The sequence below is a fragment of the Polyodon spathula genome, chromosome 4 (assembly GCF_017654505.1).
Source record: "Polyodon spathula isolate WHYD16114869_AA chromosome 4, ASM1765450v1, whole genome shotgun sequence".
Taxonomy (NCBI): Eukaryota; Metazoa; Chordata; class Actinopteri; order Acipenseriformes; family Polyodontidae; genus Polyodon; species Polyodon spathula.
The window spans coordinates 37,142,573-37,163,328 of record NC_054537.1 but is presented as its reverse complement, the minus strand read 5'-3'; the positions used below and the strand labels follow the sequence as shown (position 1 = coordinate 37,163,328).

At 34.6% G+C, this 20,756-nt stretch overlaps 1 protein-coding gene across 4 annotated transcripts; it reads left to right on the top strand.

The window, feature by feature from the left end:
• Positions 1 to 14,189: 14,189 nt before the first annotated feature.
• LOC121314495 (glucagon family neuropeptides-like) lies at positions 14,190 to 20,470 on the top strand. Of its 4 annotated transcripts, none has more exons than XM_041247851.1 (7): positions 14,199 to 14,493; positions 15,031 to 15,135; positions 16,764 to 16,898; positions 17,259 to 17,363; positions 17,893 to 18,027; positions 18,526 to 18,637; positions 19,954 to 20,470. In XM_041247851.1, the coding sequence occupies exons 2-7, from the start codon at positions 15,032 to 15,034 to the stop codon at positions 19,960 to 19,962; spliced, it is 600 nt and encodes a 199-aa protein (XP_041103785.1). In that variant the 5' UTR covers positions 14,199 to 14,493; position 15,031; the 3' UTR covers positions 19,963 to 20,470. The 4 variants fall into 4 exon arrangements, with proteins under 4 accessions (XP_041103788.1, XP_041103787.1, XP_041103785.1 ...); XM_041247852.1 differs by lacking the exon at positions 14,199 to 14,493 and adding an exon at positions 14,680 to 14,913; XM_041247853.1 differs by lacking the exon at positions 17,259 to 17,363 and having other exon boundaries at positions 14,198 to 14,493.
• Positions 20,471 to 20,756: the final 286 nt, after the last annotated feature.

The window sequence follows — 20,756 nt, the reverse complement described above, 5'->3', positions numbered from 1 at the left end:
GTCTATTTATTATACAGTCGTAATAGTCAGAAGCAGGTTGGACTGATAAATTGAAAAGTAACTCCATTAACTAGGATTCTACAGGCTAGGCTCAGATCATGCCAGATTGATTCTTTTGCAGAGAAAGATGTTTAAAATTCAATACTGGAGTAACAGAATTCAAAATGATTGCCCACATCATAACTAAACATTAATCAGCCCCAGGAAAAAATATAGTGAAATATCTTGACCAGATTAAGAACGCAAGACAATTTAGTTTGATGATGTTCTGAGGAATGATTCACAAAGATATTACACCTTGAACACTGTCATCAAGTGGCATTCAAACACTACACCACTACTTCACAGGCTATTTGACTTTATCAATACATTAAATTGAAAAAAAAAAAAAAAAAAAAAAAAGTCTGGTGATGCAAATTGCTCCATAACTGATACCACAAACTCAGAGTAAGTCACATTTACAGATATTCATAAATGTAAGACAAACTCAAATATGAAATCAAACTTTTTCTTTAGAACAGGGGTTCTCAACCTTCTAAGCCCCCCCCCCCCCCCCCGCCCAATACAATTCCATGACACACCATATACATTATATATACTGAGCAGCAAAAGAAACATCAGTATTAGAACACATTTATTATCGAAAAAAAAGTAAGGTATATACTGAAAATGATGGACATTGAGGAAATGTTTTTGGTTTCTTTTTAATCACTCGATCATTCATCCTTGACCATGTCATGCTTGAGTGACTGTGACTGAAGCATATGCACTTAATCACCTAATTAGTGAGACAGTTGATTGGACACTGGATATGGAGTGATTTCAGCTGTTGAATTGCAAACTTGAATAAAAGCAATAAAGAAAATCGACGTCGGTCAAGAGAGCAGTGCCTTCGAGCAATCAGCATGTTGGAGCCCGGACTAGGGCGGCATACTGTGGCTCGCCATCTTGAGTGCTCACAGCCAGCAATTTCAAACCGGGCAAGACGGTATAACCAGACACTTTGTCAATGACAGGCCATGAACTGGGAGGCGTGTGACTTCTAGGGCTCAGAGACCAATGAACAGGCAGATGCTTATCCAGGAACTACAAGAGGAATGGGCCAGGATTGATTCACATTTAATGAATTTTATCTAAATATAACTGATAAGTTTCTTTTGATGCTCATATATATATATATATATATATATATATATATATATATATATATATATATATATATATATATATACCACACACACACACACACACACACCCCCCCATCGCTATACTGTCTAACTGCCTATGTCTTAGCTACAATATACACAGGCTCTTAGAATAACTATTCATTATTATTTCGTATTGCACTGCACATCAAACAAAAATATACAAAACAATTAAAAACAAAACATTAATAACGTACCGTTATCACATACACACCTATTGCACAATAATACGATGCTAATTAAATATCTACTTGCTGAAGTGTTTTTTGTTTTAGCCAACGTATTTACTTGTCGAGGTAATAAATACATTAGCTAAAGTCACAGGGCAGTGACGTCAGCTCCCCAGCAAAAAGCCTCAAATGTTGGGAATGGATTATTTCAATGCAGCGGGTTTGTGCATTTGAGAAAGGACAGGAAGACTCGTGAAATTAATTGGCGACTTAAGTTGATGAGAAGCAATTACCCTCCCCAGTACGAATTAAAAAGGTGTGACGCTACCGGACTCTGACGCCCCCGATAAAACGGGGAAGGTTGTTCAGTATTTGTTAATAGCCTATTTGTTTTTCTATGGGTCTTTCGCTATATCGTGGCCCTCAATATATAGCGGATTTATACTGGACCCCGACACCCGCGATATATCGAGTGGGTGGTGTATATATATCTTAGAGGTCTGCACGGGTTTTAAATTACACGACGCTACCCAAGTCTATTTTTACTATCCGGGTTTCGATTTATTAATTTGAGAATTTAAAGAAAATGTAGAGAATATGACAATACAGTTGTAAGAGCGGGTCTCTGTCAGTCGTAGTAAAGACAATGTTAAAACAAGCTTTTGCATTAAGCCTGACAGGATATCAAAGTTTTACAGAAAACAGTAACACAACGAGCGGCAAGTACACCTCAATAATAATAATTGCGGAGACTATTCTCAGTAATCGGAAATAAAATAACTAATAACATGGGCTCTACAGTGCGACTGAAAATATACTTGTGCAAACGTAAATTTTAATTTTGGCGCAAGTGTGTTACTAGAAAGTCCTAAATGTTGACTATAAAAAAAATAAACATGAAATGTTTTTTAGCAGGAAGAAAAATAAAGCAAAAATTAAATAAGTTACAGAAGTGTACATTTTAGTGGACATCATGCATTATGGAGATAAAGAACTACTCCATGCTGTTGGCACAGCTAGCTGTAAAGCGAAATCTGAAATTCTTATATGTGCAAATAAAGTAAACATAAATGTAAATGGTATAGCTTCCCTGTACCAGTCCAATGAATACTGTAGCATTTTGTTCACATTTTCATCCACATTGTAAACTAAAAATGACCCTCAATGTAATATATATATATATAGATATACACACACACACACACACACACACACACACACACACACACACACATTTTTTTTTTTTTGTTTTTTTTTGTTTTTTTTTTACACACACATATATATATATAGCTAAACGATATTTTTTCTTCTTCAAAGTATACTTCATTTAGTGCAACGTACCATACATTTCCTGTTTAATATTTACATGTAAACTGAATTTTGTGGATGTTAGTGCTCGGTGTGAAAGTATGCTAAGCAACCTGGACACAATGGCTCCTGGCACTTCATGCAAATATACTTTGTTTTTATTGTGCTAGTAGCTAGTAGTTTCTTGCTCCACTTCAGAGCAGAATCCATTGGTTCCGTAGCTGCACAGCATGATGCAACATGTATCACAGAACCGTACAGCCATTGTCTAATGGTGATGTTGTCACTTTTAGTAACCTAAACCTCTACCTTCTTCCTTTAGTTATTTCTCACTCTTCAGAGTAAATTGTGCTCTCATTAGCCTGTTTGCTCAGCATCTGCCAGTTGCTTAGATACCCTGATCATGTTGGTGTTACTTCAGCTTTCTCCCTGCAAGTCTGGCAGCCAATCATTACTGTCAATAATAATAATAATAACAATAATAATAATAATAATAATAATAATAAGTATGTATGCATGTTCACACGTGTTCTTAGCTGAATACATCAATATAAGTTAAAAGTAGATGAAAATCAATGTTGTGCCCCAGAAAAGTTGAAACTAAGCATACTTTCAATAATATCACAGACACAACTGTGATATGTGTGCTGTGATAATACTAACATATTTGGAAATAGCAGTAAAAACAACGTTACTAATGTGTAAGTGCATGACTTCCACTGAAGTGGCCGTTTGGTTTAAGACAATCATGAAGTATCCAAGTGTTCTTTATACTTTATCACTTTTATTGAATATACTGTTTTTTTTTTTTTTTTTGTTTTGTTTTTTTTTACCTGCAGTGGTCTCTTCTTGTAAAATGTATTTACCGATATGCTCGACGTCGCAGAACTTTTCTGTGTCACGCTGCTTTCGTTTTCAAATCGTTGTAATTTCGTTTCTTTACCAGCAGATGGCGACATAACAAAATAGGTTGATGACCACTGTAGGACAACATTCATTAGAGGTTTTAAAACAGCTATTCTGTAGGAGAAAAAACACTTAAATGAAGCTGTCCAATCCAGTTACCGATATGCATGAGAGGGAGATTATATATGTAAGGTATAAACCATGATGGACAGTGCGGTTCCCATGATATATACCACTCCTGGGGTGGTGATATGGCCTCTATCCACCCCAGAAGTGGTATATATCATCGGAACTGCACAGACCAAAGTGGTTTATACTGCTTCTGCTGTTTATACTGGGAATTTAAATAATTAAAATAATTAAAACACATTTTAAATTAAGACAAAACCAGAAACTTATATTGTGTATATATTTGCAGTGCAATATAGTCCCACATTTAATTTAATTTAATTTAATGTATTGTTCACTTATTAAAAATAAATTCCAAGTCTCTGTTTATTGTGAATATATGCATCAAGGGTAGCATCTTAAAATTAGAGGACTGCGCATGATGTTGATGGTCTGGGCGGAGTTTCAGGACAGTAGCTGCGATGGATGTTGAAGCTGGAATTTGAGGTGAATTTGTTCTGCTCTTGTACTTATTTTATTTTTTTCAGGTGGGCTGCTGTCTTCACTCAGCAAGTTGGTGTTGTACCAGTTATCTGTTTTCATCCCCAAATATATTAAAGGAAATGGATGGAATGTCACTCATTTTTGGCAGTGGTTTTGTAACTGATAACAAATAAAATGGCAGTTTGTCACAGAATTTCTAATGTAGTGGTGAGTATTGATTTATTCAGTGTGAAGCAACTCATTAGTATGCAAACCATGGTATACGCTACATATATATGCATGGTCATGTGATGCTGTGTGACAGAGACAGAATCATTCTTGGTGATAAATCTCCCTCCCAACCTGTGAGGGCACTGTGTAAAGGGAGCAGAGTGCCCTGGACTTGATGATTAGACAATTCATTCCCAGGGTTAGGCAGAAGTTGGCCATCTAGAAAGGGGGCAGAGCTACAGTATACTAAATCATCAACCCGGCAGGGAAACAATGTGGCAGCTGCATATTGGAGGAGTGGTTGCGATCGTTAACCAAGGGGGCGTGATTGATGGTATATAAGGGGATGTGAAGGTGAACTGTGCTAAAATATATCTGCACTAGGGGACCTTGAGGGGGTTTCAAGAGGTCCTCCAAAAATAAAACAGAATGTGTTATTTTCCCTGCATGCTTATGACATCTCATAAGCAAAGGTAGAAATTAACACGTTCTCATGTTACGTAACACATTCTTGGGTTATGGTGTATTAGAAAACGATTGAGTGCGAACAGTCAATCAGCTTCCAGATCTAGCAGGCTTCTATGTTGTATAGATGCCCGCTGGAACGTTGAAGTGCTTAACTATGAATTCAATTTTAAATCAATCCGTGCATGAAGACATTCTAATCAACAACTAATCTGATAACATAAAAAGCTACTTAAACATACTTTCTGACACTGGTCTTGAGACAAGAAAAATCATATGTCTGTGACAGGACACCGTAATGAAGGCATCAAGAGGGAACTATCATTATTAGAAAACTATTTATTTCTTTATTTTCTATTTTAAAAAAAAAAAAAACTTTAAAACCTATATTTACCTTGAACTTCTGATATTTCGCCGGGTAACCTTCTGCTGAGGAAAATAGTCCCTAACATAATTAGAAGAATAGAAAAACGACATAAACATAGAGAAAACAGTTTTTATTACTATTATGATATTGCCAGATAAATTAACTGTACAATTGTTGAATAGTCTGTGTAGAATAGAGTCGGACTTGAAACTTTTTGTTGGAGGCGGGGCGTCATTCAAGCTGGCAGGGAGTGAATTGGCTGGTGCGGAAAGAACTGAAACAAGGTTGGCAGTTTGACCTGCTGGTTTTGAGTGAGAGTTTTGTTTGGATCCGTGAGATTAGATGAGGTTTAGAGCTATGCAACAGTGTACAGTGCAGTATGCTAATTCCAGAAGAGTCCCTCTCTATTGTCACAGAGTTTCCTTTAAAATAATCCTAATGTTAATTTTAACAAAACTGAGACAAAAACTTGAGAAGTCCTTGAATTGCATTACTTATACCCTATTTAAACTACCGAAACCATGTTCAATCAACACAGTGACAATGCTTTTTTCAGCATGCGAAAGTTAATGTGAAGCAGGCATTTGTTGTCTGGTTCTGTGGAAATATGCTCAACAGTTTCCTGAGCGGTGTAATAATCAAAATCCATGAAGCAGATGGGATTATGTTTTTTCCTGCAGTGGATGAATGGGGAAAGAGTTGTGTCTAAAGACACAATGAAATGCTTTGAACCTGTGAGTTTCTACCTACTGAACCACTAACCAGCATCCGTTTGTACAAGACTTTATTTTTAAATGTGATTGTCATGTTAAAGCAGACAGTACTTATTCTTACAGTGAATATTTCACTGTCTATATACCCTGCTACCAATGTTATTATTTTTACTGACACCCTCCCCATTGTTTGCCTAATTGCAACACTTTTCACATGGTTTTTAAATGCATAAAGTGGTGTTTATGGTAAATTGACACTATTCCCAGAACTGGCAGTAAATTGTTAATGTTAATATAAAAAGGATCAGAGAAGGTGAAAGTTAGCATTTTCCACTTACAGATGAACATTACAGTAAACACAGCGCATTAAAATACCGGAATAGGAACATTCATAAATTACAGTACAGAGGCTTATTTAATCATATGAAGTGACTTGATTGATGAAATTGTCAAATCTCAGTGAAGCTTCATGACATTTCCAAAACATAACCTGCAATAATGTTTTTGAAAATGGTGTTTACCATATGAGCCTGCTGATAATATAGCTTGTATGTGTTTCCTGTAAAAATGTGATCAGTATATATATATATATATATATATATATATATATATATATATATATATATATATATATATATATATAATATATATATCTATATATATGATAATCCCCACACGACTATGACACATCAAAGAACTCATAATTGCTTTAAACAAGTATTTATCTGCAGATATTAAATAAATATATTGCTTATTAAATTGATTTAAAAATAAAAAAATAAAACCTTCCCCCACCTTTACAATGCCATACTGCCGTACTGAGGCTGTCACTTTACAGTGTGGTAGTTGAGGAGGCAACAAGTCATCTATGATGTAATGGAATCACCCAAATTATGTATGAAGACATGAATTTCTTATTTGCTCTGCCTCATTGTGATTGTTATGTGTGCTCTGTGCTTTCAGAGCGGTACTGTTTGCTGCTGGTTCCTGTTCTTCTTTCATAGGTTTGATGACATACTCAATTTGACTCAGTTACTCCCCTATTTTCATTCTAATAGTTTCTGTTTGTATTGTAAGGTTCTCGATTGGGCATAAAATGTTTGAGTTGAATGATAAACGTTTTACTTTTTGTGTGGTGTTTAAAAAAAGAAACTATATACTTCTTAAACTGGCAAAGGTGCAAAACATGCTTAACAGGCAAAATGGGCATAACAAATGGTATTTTTTGCTACCATAAGCACAGGCTTGGAGAAGACATGGAAAACTACGAGTCTGAACACCTGACACGCCTTCTGCTCTGCCATCTGGAAACCGAATGCAGATCAAGCTGTGTTTCAAGGTTTAACAGATGCTTTAATTCATACTTTTCTTATTATTTTTAAATAGAAACCTGCAGCAACATTTACCACATCATTTATAAAGTTAAAACCACATTTAAGATGGAAACAGTATATCTGTACATTTGTGTTGTACTGTACTTCTGTGTATGTGTGTTTCATGTCGTTCCTGTTGTTTGTGATTGTATTCCCTTCCCTCTCTCTATTTCCTGACATTTTTTAACTCTCTCTGTTGCTGTGTGACCCTAGCCTGCACGCGGGGCATGTTCTGTGTCTCCCCTGTGACTGGCCCTTCCCTCTGTATCAGTTATGTAGGGAATGGTTTGTGTCTCCCCGTGATTGATCCCATCTATGGTAACTGTGTTCATGTGTTCATTGTGTTCCCATTGGCCCGAAGTGTGCGGCTGAGGACCAATGGGATGTGTAAGGCTAAATAAAGTAGCAGGGGGCTGGGGTTATAAAAGGCGCTGCGACGCCCTGTTATTGTTATTGTGTCATGGTTGCCATGGTTCCAGAGTAGCTGACAGGGAGCTGTGTGTGTGACCGAGTGCTGAATAAAGAAGCTATTGGAATGAGAACCAAGCGTGTCTGTCTCTCCTATTTTCTGATTGCCTGTGAAAGGCTATATATATATATATATATATATATATATATATATATATACATATATCACATAGTAGGTAAATATAGCAGTAAACCGTCGTTTTTTTTTACAAAAAAAAACATAAACAGGAAATGTAGTTAAAATGATATTGAGATATTTCATGTTGTCTTTTTTTAAAAATCACAGCACTGTTTTCTCTTTACTGGTTACGTTCCAGGTGTAAGGCATTTTGTAATAGTTTTTATATTATAACTAATTATTCTTTTAATTTGTTAAACTGAGAAGCTGAGTGTGGTGCTTCAGCTCAGGAATGTGAAAAGAGCTTCTGCTTGCATGGGGGATGGTGATTCTCACTGATAAGAGATTCAGAAGGAAAATGCCCTCTTTTTACAAAGCAATGTCTTTGTGTAGGTTTGGAAAAGTACCAGGAATACAGAAAGTTGAGGAAGGAGGGGTCATAAATGACATCAGCACAAGGACGTGTGTTGAAAGTTACAAAACTGCATAGAATGTATTGCTTGGTGCTCAGTTTCAATCTCTCTGTAGCTCAGAGTACGCGACACTGTCCATTTAAAATTATTATTTTCTGACCTATACAAATAAACATATACTTATTAATATTATACATTCATCATCATCATAATAATAATAATAATAATAATCAGTTTTATTTTTCTCTACAAAGGTCACTTAAAACCATTATCAAATGGACCAAACAGTCAGCTTATTTGGACCATATGTTTTGTGTGTCACTTTTCTCCAATTAGATCAAGGGTGGGAAATTCCGATCCTGGAGGGCCAGAGTCCCTCCTGGTGTTTGTTCCAATTGACCAATTAAGCTTCTAAAAAGCACTTAATTGGTCCAATTACGTAATTCAGGGTACAGTTGAAACAAAAACCAGGAGGGACACCGGCCATCGGATACCGGAATTGCCCAACCCTGAATTAGATAATACTTTTCACATTTGACCTCTGAATTACCACAAAGGAAAAGTAGATTAGGCTGAGTAATCCAACCCCTGAGACTGGAAGCGAATGACCATGTCAGGCTAATTGTGGTATTTACATTTAGAAAATAAAGAACATACATTTCATAGCTGAGTGGCTGTCTGGACTGCCCTTAACCAATGTAATGAAATTGTATTTTCGAAATAATTTTATAGTTCTGTGTAGAACGTCAAGGAATCCTTTCTAATAGTGAGCAGTGGTTGCCAAGTGCCCACTAGCAGCTGTTATTTCCCTATATACAGTAAGCATGGGACTGAGAAATCTAACTTTCAACAACCTTTTCTGCTAACAGCTAGGGAAAGCAGCTGTGTTTAGTGCCCCCTATGTTGGGTGGTTGTATTTTAAATGGGTGGAGCCTAACTACTCAATCAGTCCCTTACAGTGATGCACTACAAGATAAACAACTGGAGGATTGCCTAAATGCATAATGTACTTTGAGCAATGTACTGTAATTAGTTAGCTGTATTGTGTTAAACATCCAGCCGGGGGTATCTGTGTACATTTTATTTTAATTTATTTAGCAATTTTTAAAAATCTAATTCAACCACCTGTTGGCAATGGAAGGCATCAGTGCATGTACAAATCATACTGAGTTATAAAAGTCTTGATAGTAAGAGGCTTAGCAGTACCATGGTAACTTGTCAGACCAAGAATCAGTTAAAGGTTACATGGCGGCATAGTTCTTTCTATTGTTAGATATTGGACCACGACAAAAGTTTAATGTGAGAGTACTTTTTGTGTGTAGTAATTTAGTTTTTGAGTGGAAACACATCCCTGACAATGAACCTTGCATGCATTCATAAACCAAATCAATGTAAAATGCGTAGGTTAAATCTACCACAGTATTATCCAACAAAGTAACTTGCCCACGCAAAACCAAGTGACTGCCATGTCTTACAGATGAGAAATCTGGTTGATTGTTTCCTCTGCATTGGTGGATTAGCAATATCTGACTGTACATCCAATGATGTCAGGAACTCAAGGTTATAATGTAAAACCCTTTGTTTTTCAGAAATGAATTGAGGTTTAGTAATATACACATACAACTTTTCGAACCACTAAACATTATTACCCATAACCAAGTTATCCTTAGGTGCACAGTCACCAATTTATTATATTACTTTATTGATGTAGGTTTTGGTTATTTTATTATTTAAAAAAAAATGTTGTTAGAATATTCAAATATTTAGTAGTGTTTGAACTATAGCCTCTGAAGTCCTTAACAACAGTACATACAGTATTCCTAGCAACAATATAGCAGCAATACTTACACATTGCAACCATCCATGTTAATATAGTGTCCTACAGGAGACCCCCGACCCCTCAGATCCCTGAATAGTTAATGATCTCCTGTAACAGGATGTCTAGAGTGGTGAGTGTGGGTGGTGACCTCAGGTTCAGGAAGCAGCAGTCAAAACAAAAGGTACAGGGCTGAAATTGCCGCAGTCGTATATTTATTAAATAATAAAACAAAAGATTTAAACAGAACACAAAAAGAAAAGGGCACTCTGGCCAAAGTAAAAAATAACACCAACAATTATAAATCTTACTATAAAAATGAGTACCTTGTTCGCATGTTTGATAGCATTTACTCTTTACTATAATTCTCCTTACAACCCTCTAATACTCTCTCCTTTGTCTGAGCCTGGAGTGGGTCTTTTTTATTGTGACTGGAGCCTTAATTACCCATTAGACAATTACCTTATTAAGGCTCCAGCCGCATTCCCACAGGCTTTACTGGGATGGGTATTTAACCCCATCCACACCAGCTACACTTAAAACAATAAACAATAATGTCAGACGGCTTTTGTCCATCCGCACACAAAAACAATATACAATAAAAATAACAATAATAATAATATATACATACATAATAACCCCAAGGGGAGGGCACCCCGTCACATCTCCACATTAAAAATATGAATGTATTGATCATGTCACCTCACAGGGGTGGGGCATTTATTGCCCTGTATTCTTCACTAAACATCTCGGTATCTCTGAATTGATAATCATCTCCTCTTCTAGGATATGTAAAAGATTTGAAACAGGAATCTGTCTCACAGTGTTACCCCAAATGTTATCCATTTACAACCAAGTGGGAAACTTGTGCTTCAGTGCTCATCAGTGTTTATTTGCACATACCTAGTGATTATTTGGGTGTAGTAAAGATGGCAAGGGCAAACAAAAATGCCGTTGGAGAGGTGGAGAGGGATGAGTCGGAGGAACAGTGTAACATTTTGCCTTTGGTTTTCTGCAGATGACACTTGCTCTTGTGATTGTTATCTTGTTTACACTTAAATAAGCAACTTTAATGTATTACTGTCATATCATATAACCTTGGAAAGCTGTGCTCTTGTTTATTTCCTGCTCCATCTCTTTAGTGGCATTTAGGTCTGTGCCATCACCACATAGGGCATGTGCAACTTGACCAGGATTCTGGTATAGATGGCGGACAAGATGAACCAATCATAACACCTCTCTCGCTGCTATTGACTCTCCTGCCACCATCTAGTCACTGGGGTCCAGGAAACAACTCAGAAGAGACACCACGGTCCAGCAGAGTGATACATTAATCGAGTAGTCTGTGGTCTGTGTAGACCTAGGAGGTGCTGTCAAATAAAGTAATACAATTCAACCTTGGGGGTGGAGAATAAACAAGTCATATAACAAAAGGGGGTGACTCAGTTTATAGCACTCTGCAATAACAGTGGGTGTTTTATAAACAAAACTAATCCCAGACCATTTAATTAAATCGGAAACTAATCTAGAGTTTTGAAATGTAAATACAAGCCATTCACTCTAGGAATAGCTAGAATAAAAAATTGCTGTTAACCTGATTTTAATTAAACTTCATATGTAATTAAAGTAAATATGAGTGTACACCCGTACGGGCTTGTTATCTGGCAAGTTGTATAATCAGACTAGGCTTAAATAGTAATAAACACAATCTAATGTTTTATTAATAATAATTTGAAAACAGGAATTGGGCTTTACAACACAAATTAAACAAAAAAGGCTTATTAATAAAATGAAATACATTTTAATATCAGAAAGTATTGAATGGCGCTCAATAATAAAGTTGTAATATGCACAGTTATTTCACTAAGGAGGGTACGGGAAATATGTGTATAGAGATATATGTGTTTTAGAAAAGAGGGAATCTATATATAACATCTAATAGCATTACACTGTATAACACATTAATCTATAAAAGTATTCTAAATAGAATCATTCGATTAAAAAAAAAGTAGTTATGTGGTTCCATATCTGATGCTATAAATTCAGAACCTTTGATGAGTTTTTCAAAATACGAAACGTTTGTTCTCGAGCATGCTCACGAAGAACCATTCTCCATTGTACAATATATATATATATATATATATATATATATATATATATATATATATATATATATATATATATATATATATATATATATATATATAGTCCTCAAGAAATCTAACATATTTTCTTTAGTATTATTAGGCAGTCTAATAATACTAATAGTATTATTAGACTGCACACGAGCGATTTAATTAGTAACCCTTCATGAATTCGGCAAAATATGAGTGCGCAGCCGCACCTAAGCAATGGACTCACAACAGCTCCAAGTACGATGGATCTTTTATTTAACATTTCTGGTAGTTTTACCATTAATGAGCCGGCTTGAATCTTCCTCACAGGAAAACCTAATACAAACAAACAAGAAATAAAATAAATACACTACCCAGCTTGATATCGGCCTACGATCCTAAAATGCTTAAAGAATAAAAAATACTTTTTATTTTTAATTTTCATGTTTGAAATCTAAGCAAGAAAACCACAGGTTAATTTGGAAGAGTTGTATCACATTACCGCCGCCAGGTGGCACTCTTAACATATCCTTTTGCTATGCTACTGCTTTCTGTACGCATATGGTTTAGAATCAAGATGTTCTTAGGGTTATAGCTATATACAAAATGTCTTTCACGTCAATGAAAAGTTTAAGCCGAATTGAATCAATACATCCTTGCACGAACAATTCATAATAGGGACTGGTTCCTGTTTCATTCAGTTCCCCCCATATGATTACATTTTATTTTAATCAAATTGTTATTTATTATTATATTATTATTATTATTATTATTATTATTATTATTATTATTATTATTATTATATTTAACGGTCACCTGGAAACTTTATGACTTTGCATAACCATAACAGTATTATCATTAGAATGGTTCAAAAATGTAGACACCAAGTAGATTAAAAATAGTGCCATAAAAACACAAATGTATATCTAATAATTTATTTCTCAGAAGACTATTCATTCGGGGCTCTACAATTTTGCACCGAGTCTATTCCCTAGGGTTTTCAAACATGTGTCTATCTCTGCCAGAATTTATTATTGACGCAAAACACATTTTTCAGAGTTTAACCTTTAAAAATAAATTATTATTTATTTTTTTATATAATAAAACATGTGTAATTCAATTTCACGTCTTATGTATGTAAATGCAATTTCCATATTTTCTTGTACAACATGTCTTAAAAAGAAATACAATAGCTTGTGAATAAAGCAACAACTTGCTGATCAATAATATCATTGAGAATTAGGTGTATGGATATTTAATTTGTAAAGAATCAAACATCAGTAAAAAGGTGTCACATCACTGTCACTGTACTGCACATTCTACAAAGAGAAATACGATTTTAATCTGTTTTTGTTTAGTGGTTTGAAACGTGATCATATAATTTCCATGTATACTAAAAGCCAGATACAGTAAATACTTTTATCAGATATAACTGGATTTCAAATAAATAAATACAAAAATAAAAAATAAAAATAATGAACTGAATAGCTAAAGTCCATAACACTTATAATTAACGTGTAACTCCAATTCAGCACCACAGAGTGGACAGCGCAATTTTAATCAAAAACTCTACAATCAGATACAACAAAGCAAATTTTACACACCACTCTACTGTCAGAAAGTAGTAGAGTTATTTTGACACAACACCCAGTCTTTTCCAATAGTCTGTATTGTATACCATTTTATTGAAATCTGTCATTATTGTAATGTAACTTGACTTATTCAGAAGTTATTCAATTATCCCGTTCCGAATATATTCCCGTGACCCTAAAAGGTACATTGACAAATATTAGCATATTTCTAAGCATGAAACAGCGCACGTGAGTGGTTTATGACCCTGACTACTTCATCGATGAGGAAGAAAAAGTATTATTATATTCCGGGAGGGAGGCTTGATGACGTCCGTAGCATCATTAATGTGACTTATTGAAAAAAGGCAAGCTGTTCGGATTCTGAATATAAATCCAGGTGAATCGGTACAACAAACAAAAGTTTTGGATAAAGGTAATATGTAGACAAATGTTTACACTGCCGTTCATAAAGCAGTGTTTGTACAGATTGATAATTTCATTCTGTATATAAAAGTGTGGAGGCTGGCCACGTTGACGGGCACATACAAAACAGCAGAGGCGCTTCAGTGAAGAAGTGCCGTGAGAAAGATTTGATCTCATTCTCACAACCTCCGCCTCATCCGGATCGCATCCTACTGCACAGCTCTCAACTCAACTGCAATAGGTACGTTGCAATGCTCGATCTTTGCAAAATCAAGTTCTACTAAAGGCTTTTTAAAAAATGACAAAAAAAGACACCCCCCCCCCCCCCCCAAAAAAAAAAAAAAAGAAAACAAACAAAAAAAAAAAAAACCCGTGGAGTACATCTGTCGGATTTTGCAGCAAAGCGGGAGCTTTTCTCCATTTTACCTTTGGGAAGACAGTTGAGACTTCTTGATTTTCAAAAAGTTTTTGAGGGGGGCGGGAGGAAATAACGAATTACAGTGCAAAAAATCTCTATCTGTCTTTGTTTTTTTGCTGCTACAGGAAGATCTGATTTGAGACATAACTGGATTTTAGCAGTAGTAGGGAAAGGGTATTCTTTATGCTCGACTCGTGCTGTAAAGTTGTAATAATTCGTGTATTTTGGTGGGTTCGTATTTAGGTATATAACTTATGTTCCCTTTCTTGAGTTGCAACAGGAGGTTGTAACTACAGCATATCTCAACGTGAACTTATGCTCACTGTTGTTCACTTTAACTTTTTGGTATTCTTTTTGCAGAATGGCAATGTCCAGTAAAGCGACTTTAGCATTATTCATCTACGGGATCATAATGCATTGCAGCATCTACTGTTCACCTACTGGGCTTAGTTATCCTAAAATTAGGTATGTCATATTTCTATTTTGTACTTATTTGTGTATTTCATTATTTTAATGTGATTTGTAGTTGTGTGTGTGTGTGTGTTGTCATTTGTTTAACGTTGTCTTCTGATTGCCTCGACCTAAAGATTGTTTGCTTTCAGCAAGGCAATGCTTGAAAATGCTCATTGTTTTTGTAGGACAAGATTTATTCGTAAAAACGACATTATAAAAATCGTTTATAAAAAGTTATAAAAATATTAACGATCATCAGATGCATTTTATACCTATTGCAGTATTATGTATAAGAATACATGTTCTGTTCTGTTCTTCAATAATGTATATATGATGTATTATTTAGTTGTACCTACCAGATAATACTACTACTACTACTACTACTACTAATAATAATAATAATAATAAATAATAATAATAATAATAATAATAATATTATTAATTATTATTATTATTATTATTATTATTATTATTATTATTAATAATAAGTGCATTTTTAAAACAATTTAGTTGTGTTGATGGGCAAACGTATTAGCACAATACCTCTTCCTAAGCTTGTTAAATGTTTTCAACATTACTATTCACTACAGTGAGTCTAATTGCTACCGAGATAACAATTAACGGGGAGTTTTAAACCACAAAATACTTTCTCCTCTTTTGTAAATGGAGTTTGATAAAGATAATTACAGGACCGAAATCCTTTGGGTATAGGTGGGATCATGTCATTAGTTGAAGCATGGGGAGAAGTGAACGAGAAGCTGCTACACCGCCCAATCGCAAGATCATACAGCAATGCTCATCATTAAATGCATGAGGTGGATGCTGTTTCAAAGCATCAATCAATAAGCAGAGTCCCCATCGACTGCAGAGTGCATTTCATTAGAACGGACTAAGAGGAGTTTGCTTTTGCTTTTCAAAATCCAGGGAGAAAATACATTTTGATCTGTTAAATTTGACTATGAGTACATTCTTTTTCAGTTTTGTTATAGCTGCATTGAAGTTTCATGTTAAGTGTGCATTACTCACGAGAACCGTTTGAAATATTATTCCCTTTTTTATTACCAGATCCTGAACAATCCAAGTTAATTTACAGAATAATGCACAGATTTCAATGGTAGATCAAAGCAAGCCAAGTACCCTGAATACATATGTTGTGATTTTTTTTCTTTACATACCTGTTACACATCAATTTGGCCATTATATGGTATCCTTTCTGCCTTTAGAGATGCAAACATGTAAACTTGCCGTTTTTAGACACAAGGTAAAATTCCAATTATAGTTTGCTAATCATTACAAAATGGGTTTAAATCACTAGACGTAATGATTGTGTGAACTTTATATTGAGAGGTAAAAGTGACATTTATTTATAATATACAATCACTACAGGTTGGCTGAACTAGTTTTTTTTCTCTAAGGGGTGATGTGACAGATTGATGCTGGTCTCTGTGGACTCCTACACTGGTGTGCCTTAATCTCAACATTGAGCCATCTTCATAAAGGATTGTACACATAAATTAGAAACAAACCTCTTCCAGGCAACAGAATCCGAGGAGCATTGCTCAAGTTATTATAAATTTATGATTAATCAAGACCTGAGGAGAGAAGGTAATTATTTAACTTATTTTCTTTCTTTCTTCCAGACTTGAAAATGAAGTATATGATGAAGACGGAAACTCATTACCAGACTTGGCTTTTGACAGTGATCAGATTGCTATACGAAACCCTCCATCTGTCATTGATGATGTGTATACATTATATTACCCACCAGAGAAGAGGTGATTGAAAAACAAAATTTTCATGCAATGCATGCAGGGTATTTCATTAATATGACTACATTGTTTTTTTTTCTGTTAAACGTTTTCTGTTGTTTAAATATTCACATGTTTCTGGAATGCAAAAACTTGTAGTAGACTACCAGAAAGATAGTCATTTGTAAAATACATCATAGTGAATTACTCACAAATTTCAAGAAACGTATACAAAGAGCAATGTACCAGCAATACCACCCCCTCCGGGTAAATAATTATTAATAAGTCAACTTTACATTCTTGACCGTTAATGGCAAATTCATTTTGGTATGTTGCCTCTGTGACGGGTCACTGATGGTAATTGTGTTTGGCATTTTATTATCTCAGAACAGAAAGACATGCTGATGGAATATTTAATAAAGCCTATAGGAAGGTGCTGGGTCAGTTGTCAGCAAGAAAATATCTACATTCTCTGATGGAAAAGCGTGTAGGGTAAGGAGTTTTCCTCAGAGCGTTTTCTTTAGTTTATTTAACTGTGTCTGTTTTGCCATGGCTTGTATTTTCCTTTTCTTAAAACATATTTTCATCCCATTTCATCCCAGCCCTTAAAATATAATCTACAATGCTTCACTAATATCTCAAGCATGTGGTTGTTCTTGCAGCATTCAACTTAAATGCAAACTATTTGTTTTTAATTGGACTTCAAAAGGAGGCAAGTAAGACAATAGAAGTCTGCTTTATTAATATTCCTCTAATGAGCACTGTGAAGAAACCACGTGCTTGAATAAATTCAATTTCCTCTATGAATAATTTATATTGCGATTTTGTCTCCAAGTCTAGGTTTCATTTATACACTTTATGAGATTTGTGACTTTATTTAAACAATAAGAATCCTTTGGTTGGCAGATCAAAAACGTATTCAGAGAAATTAAATTGCACTGTTTATAAACATTTAAATCAATTGAAAACAATGTTTTAAACCACATGTGTTCAAAATGTGTTCTGCCTTTCTATTTTGCAGTGGAATCAGTAGTATGGAGGAAGATTCAGAACCTTTATCCAAAAGACACTCGGATGGCATCTTTACAGACAGCTACAGCCGCTACAGGAAACAAATGGCTGTCAAGAAATATCTTGCTGCAGTCCTGGGGAAAAGGTATAGACAAAGGGTTAGAAATAAAGGACGCCGACTGACCTATTTGTAGCGTTGAGTTACCTATGTATACACCCCTAAAGTCGGAAGAGTCATTTTGAGATAACCGAACAATCATCGATCACTCCTGTGTTATTTAAACATGCATTTATGTATGAAGTAAAGCCATTAAAATGAATATTTTGCTAATTATATTGTTTTTCTTTTCTACAAAAGCACTTGAGACCACACAGATCTACTTTGTGGACCAACCATTATGTTTTTGACTGTATATATATATATATATATATATATATATATATATATATATATATATATATATATATATATATATATATATATATATTCATATCAAGTCAATCAAGTGTGCACACAAAACTAATTAACTTGAGCTGTTTAATCCTTTATAATGAAACAAATCGAAAAATACAATCATTGTTTTGAATGTTACCACTATTTTTATAGCTGACATTAAAAGGTTAGTGTTTTTATTTATGACAGCCCTGAAGACATTAATTTTGAGCATTTGCTACTGGACATGTTTGATGCCCTGCTTCATGGGGATTATGGTGCTTGTGATTGGGGACAATGGCTGAAAGCGCCCCCCCCATCGGTGAGTCAGAATATAAAGGCTGTCTTTGCACAAGCCTGTCTCCAGGGGGAACTGTCCCCCCTTCTTTACGCTTCAATGCTGCCCTGTCACTTGTACCTCCTACTCAGTTATTTCTCCCTTTCCTAATTCGTGCTATTGGTCTTCTAGAAAATCATTACATTTCTAAATTTATACAACATGTATGTGCATAGGAAAGGAGTAACAGAAGGTATAACTATATATGAATTATTCTATTATTAAAACAAGTACAGATTTTGTTTTTGGCAAGGTGTCCCATACAGAAACAAATATCCCAAAGACAAACCTTGCAAACCCAGAGAGATGGAAATAATGAACAAGTTTTATATAAAGAATATGATTTATTTCCACCCAAATTCGGTAGAGCCACAATTGTGTCCTTATACCTTGTGCAAAGTAATTTGTGTTACTCTCCAGTGCTACCCATGTTTTTAAATCAGTTTTATGAAAATCTTAAAAAAAAATATTTAAGGTGTTCATAATTAACTGGATTTAATTTAAACTTGACCTTGTTTGTCATCTGCTCTTTATTCTTTCAAACCTTACAGAACAGTGTTAAACACCCTAGTTTCATGATTGTACCTCATGTATCTATTGTCTTGTAAACAAATCTTCATGTAAACTCTTATTACAAAACCAAGGAAACAATTGTAAAAGCCACTAAATCAGTATGCAACCTAAAGCCACAGTTTATTTTTTCTCACTGATTGTTGTTTACATTGTACTCTGTATACTGTAGTAAATGTTTTATTTTTTCAAGATTCCTTCCTTAAAAATCGCTATTTTGTTACATAACTTTTTTCATATTGAATGTAAATTTACCAACAACTGGCAAACCTCCTGTCTTCTCATCTTTAGTCTATTGCAAAAACTGTTCATGAAAGACTGCAGTCAGGAATAGTGATGATTCAGATTTGTCAGGCCTAATTAAAAGAGGTGGCACTGAATAACTTGGATTCACAAATGCATCAGGAAGTTAGAAAGTGCGGAAGTTTCGATCAACGGATGGAGGGTGTTGTTTATGAGCTCATAAATCTTGTTTTAAATGAAAAAAAACACAATAAAACAAACGAACAAACAAACAAAACATTGGGAAAATTATCCAAAGACTGGCCTATTTAAAATGATTAAAAACAAGAAGAAAATACTTCCTTTATCAATTTATTAAATGTGAAGTGTGAGTCAAAGGGGAAATTTAGTTAGCAGACCAATGCCATACAGACATTGCCAGTCATTCGATCTGTACCTGAGCCTTGTGTGTGAAATCAATCTTACTTTAATTTTGCATTCTCCTCCAGGCTATGTGACGCAGGATGCAGCTTGCAGCTTTGGTGCCTTGCTTCGACTTTAAAATCGCCACGATTCACAGATGGCTATTTAGTGGCCCTACAATGCTGCAACCCATCAGCTTACATTTCTTTTAGTGGTAATTATTGTAATGCGCTGAATATTTATTTTAGTAGTGTCAGGATTAGGCTTGAAAGTGCGTTCACTTTGAATTTGTTTAGGAGTTCTAGTTTATATTTTTAAATGGCTGCAAGCATTATGATAATCGTAATTATATTGTGTACATTTTTTGAAGCGCCAAAAGCCTTACAAAACTATATATATATATATATATATATATATATATATATATATATATATATATATATATATATGAAGCACTATTAATAGTTGTGGATAATTTAAAAAAAGCTTACTCTTGTGTGGAAAATGGATTTTAACAAAGCATCATTATTTAAATACACACGTAACATTTATAAATGTCTAAAGTGTTGTAAAATTTGTATGAATAAATTTTTGTAAACAACACAACTTCGTCTAATCTTTGAAACAAGTAATATCACTATAATTATGTCAGCTGTATAGGCTAAATAGTATAAAAGTATGTCAAGCATATTATTCTAAAAATATTTAAATGTAGTACTCCATGCATTTCCTACAGCTTTTATAACACAGTGGAACAAGTGAATTTACAGATAGGTAAAGTATTTGTCACTATTCAAGCACAACTACTAGCTCTCCATTATGTGAAAAAAAGGGTCAAAAGAGGCACCGGTATGACAACCTTTAAAAAGTGCATAGGGAAGGTTGTGAA

What these genes read in the sequence shown, in the direction of transcription:
- LOC121314495 (XM_041247851.1), top strand. Translation starts at nt 15,032, where the DNA reads ATGGCAATGTCCAGTAAAGCGACTTTAGCATTATTCATCTACGGGATC. An exon ending in CTTAGTTATCCTAAAATTAG is followed by an intron (nt 15,136 to 16,763) that starts GTATGTCATATT and finishes TCTTTCTTCCAG; the next exon opens with ACTTGAAAATGAAGTATATG. An exon ending in GCTGCAGTCCTGGGGAAAAG is followed by an intron (nt 18,028 to 18,525) that starts GTATAGACAAAG and finishes TATTTATGACAG; the next exon opens with CCCTGAAGACATTAATTTTG.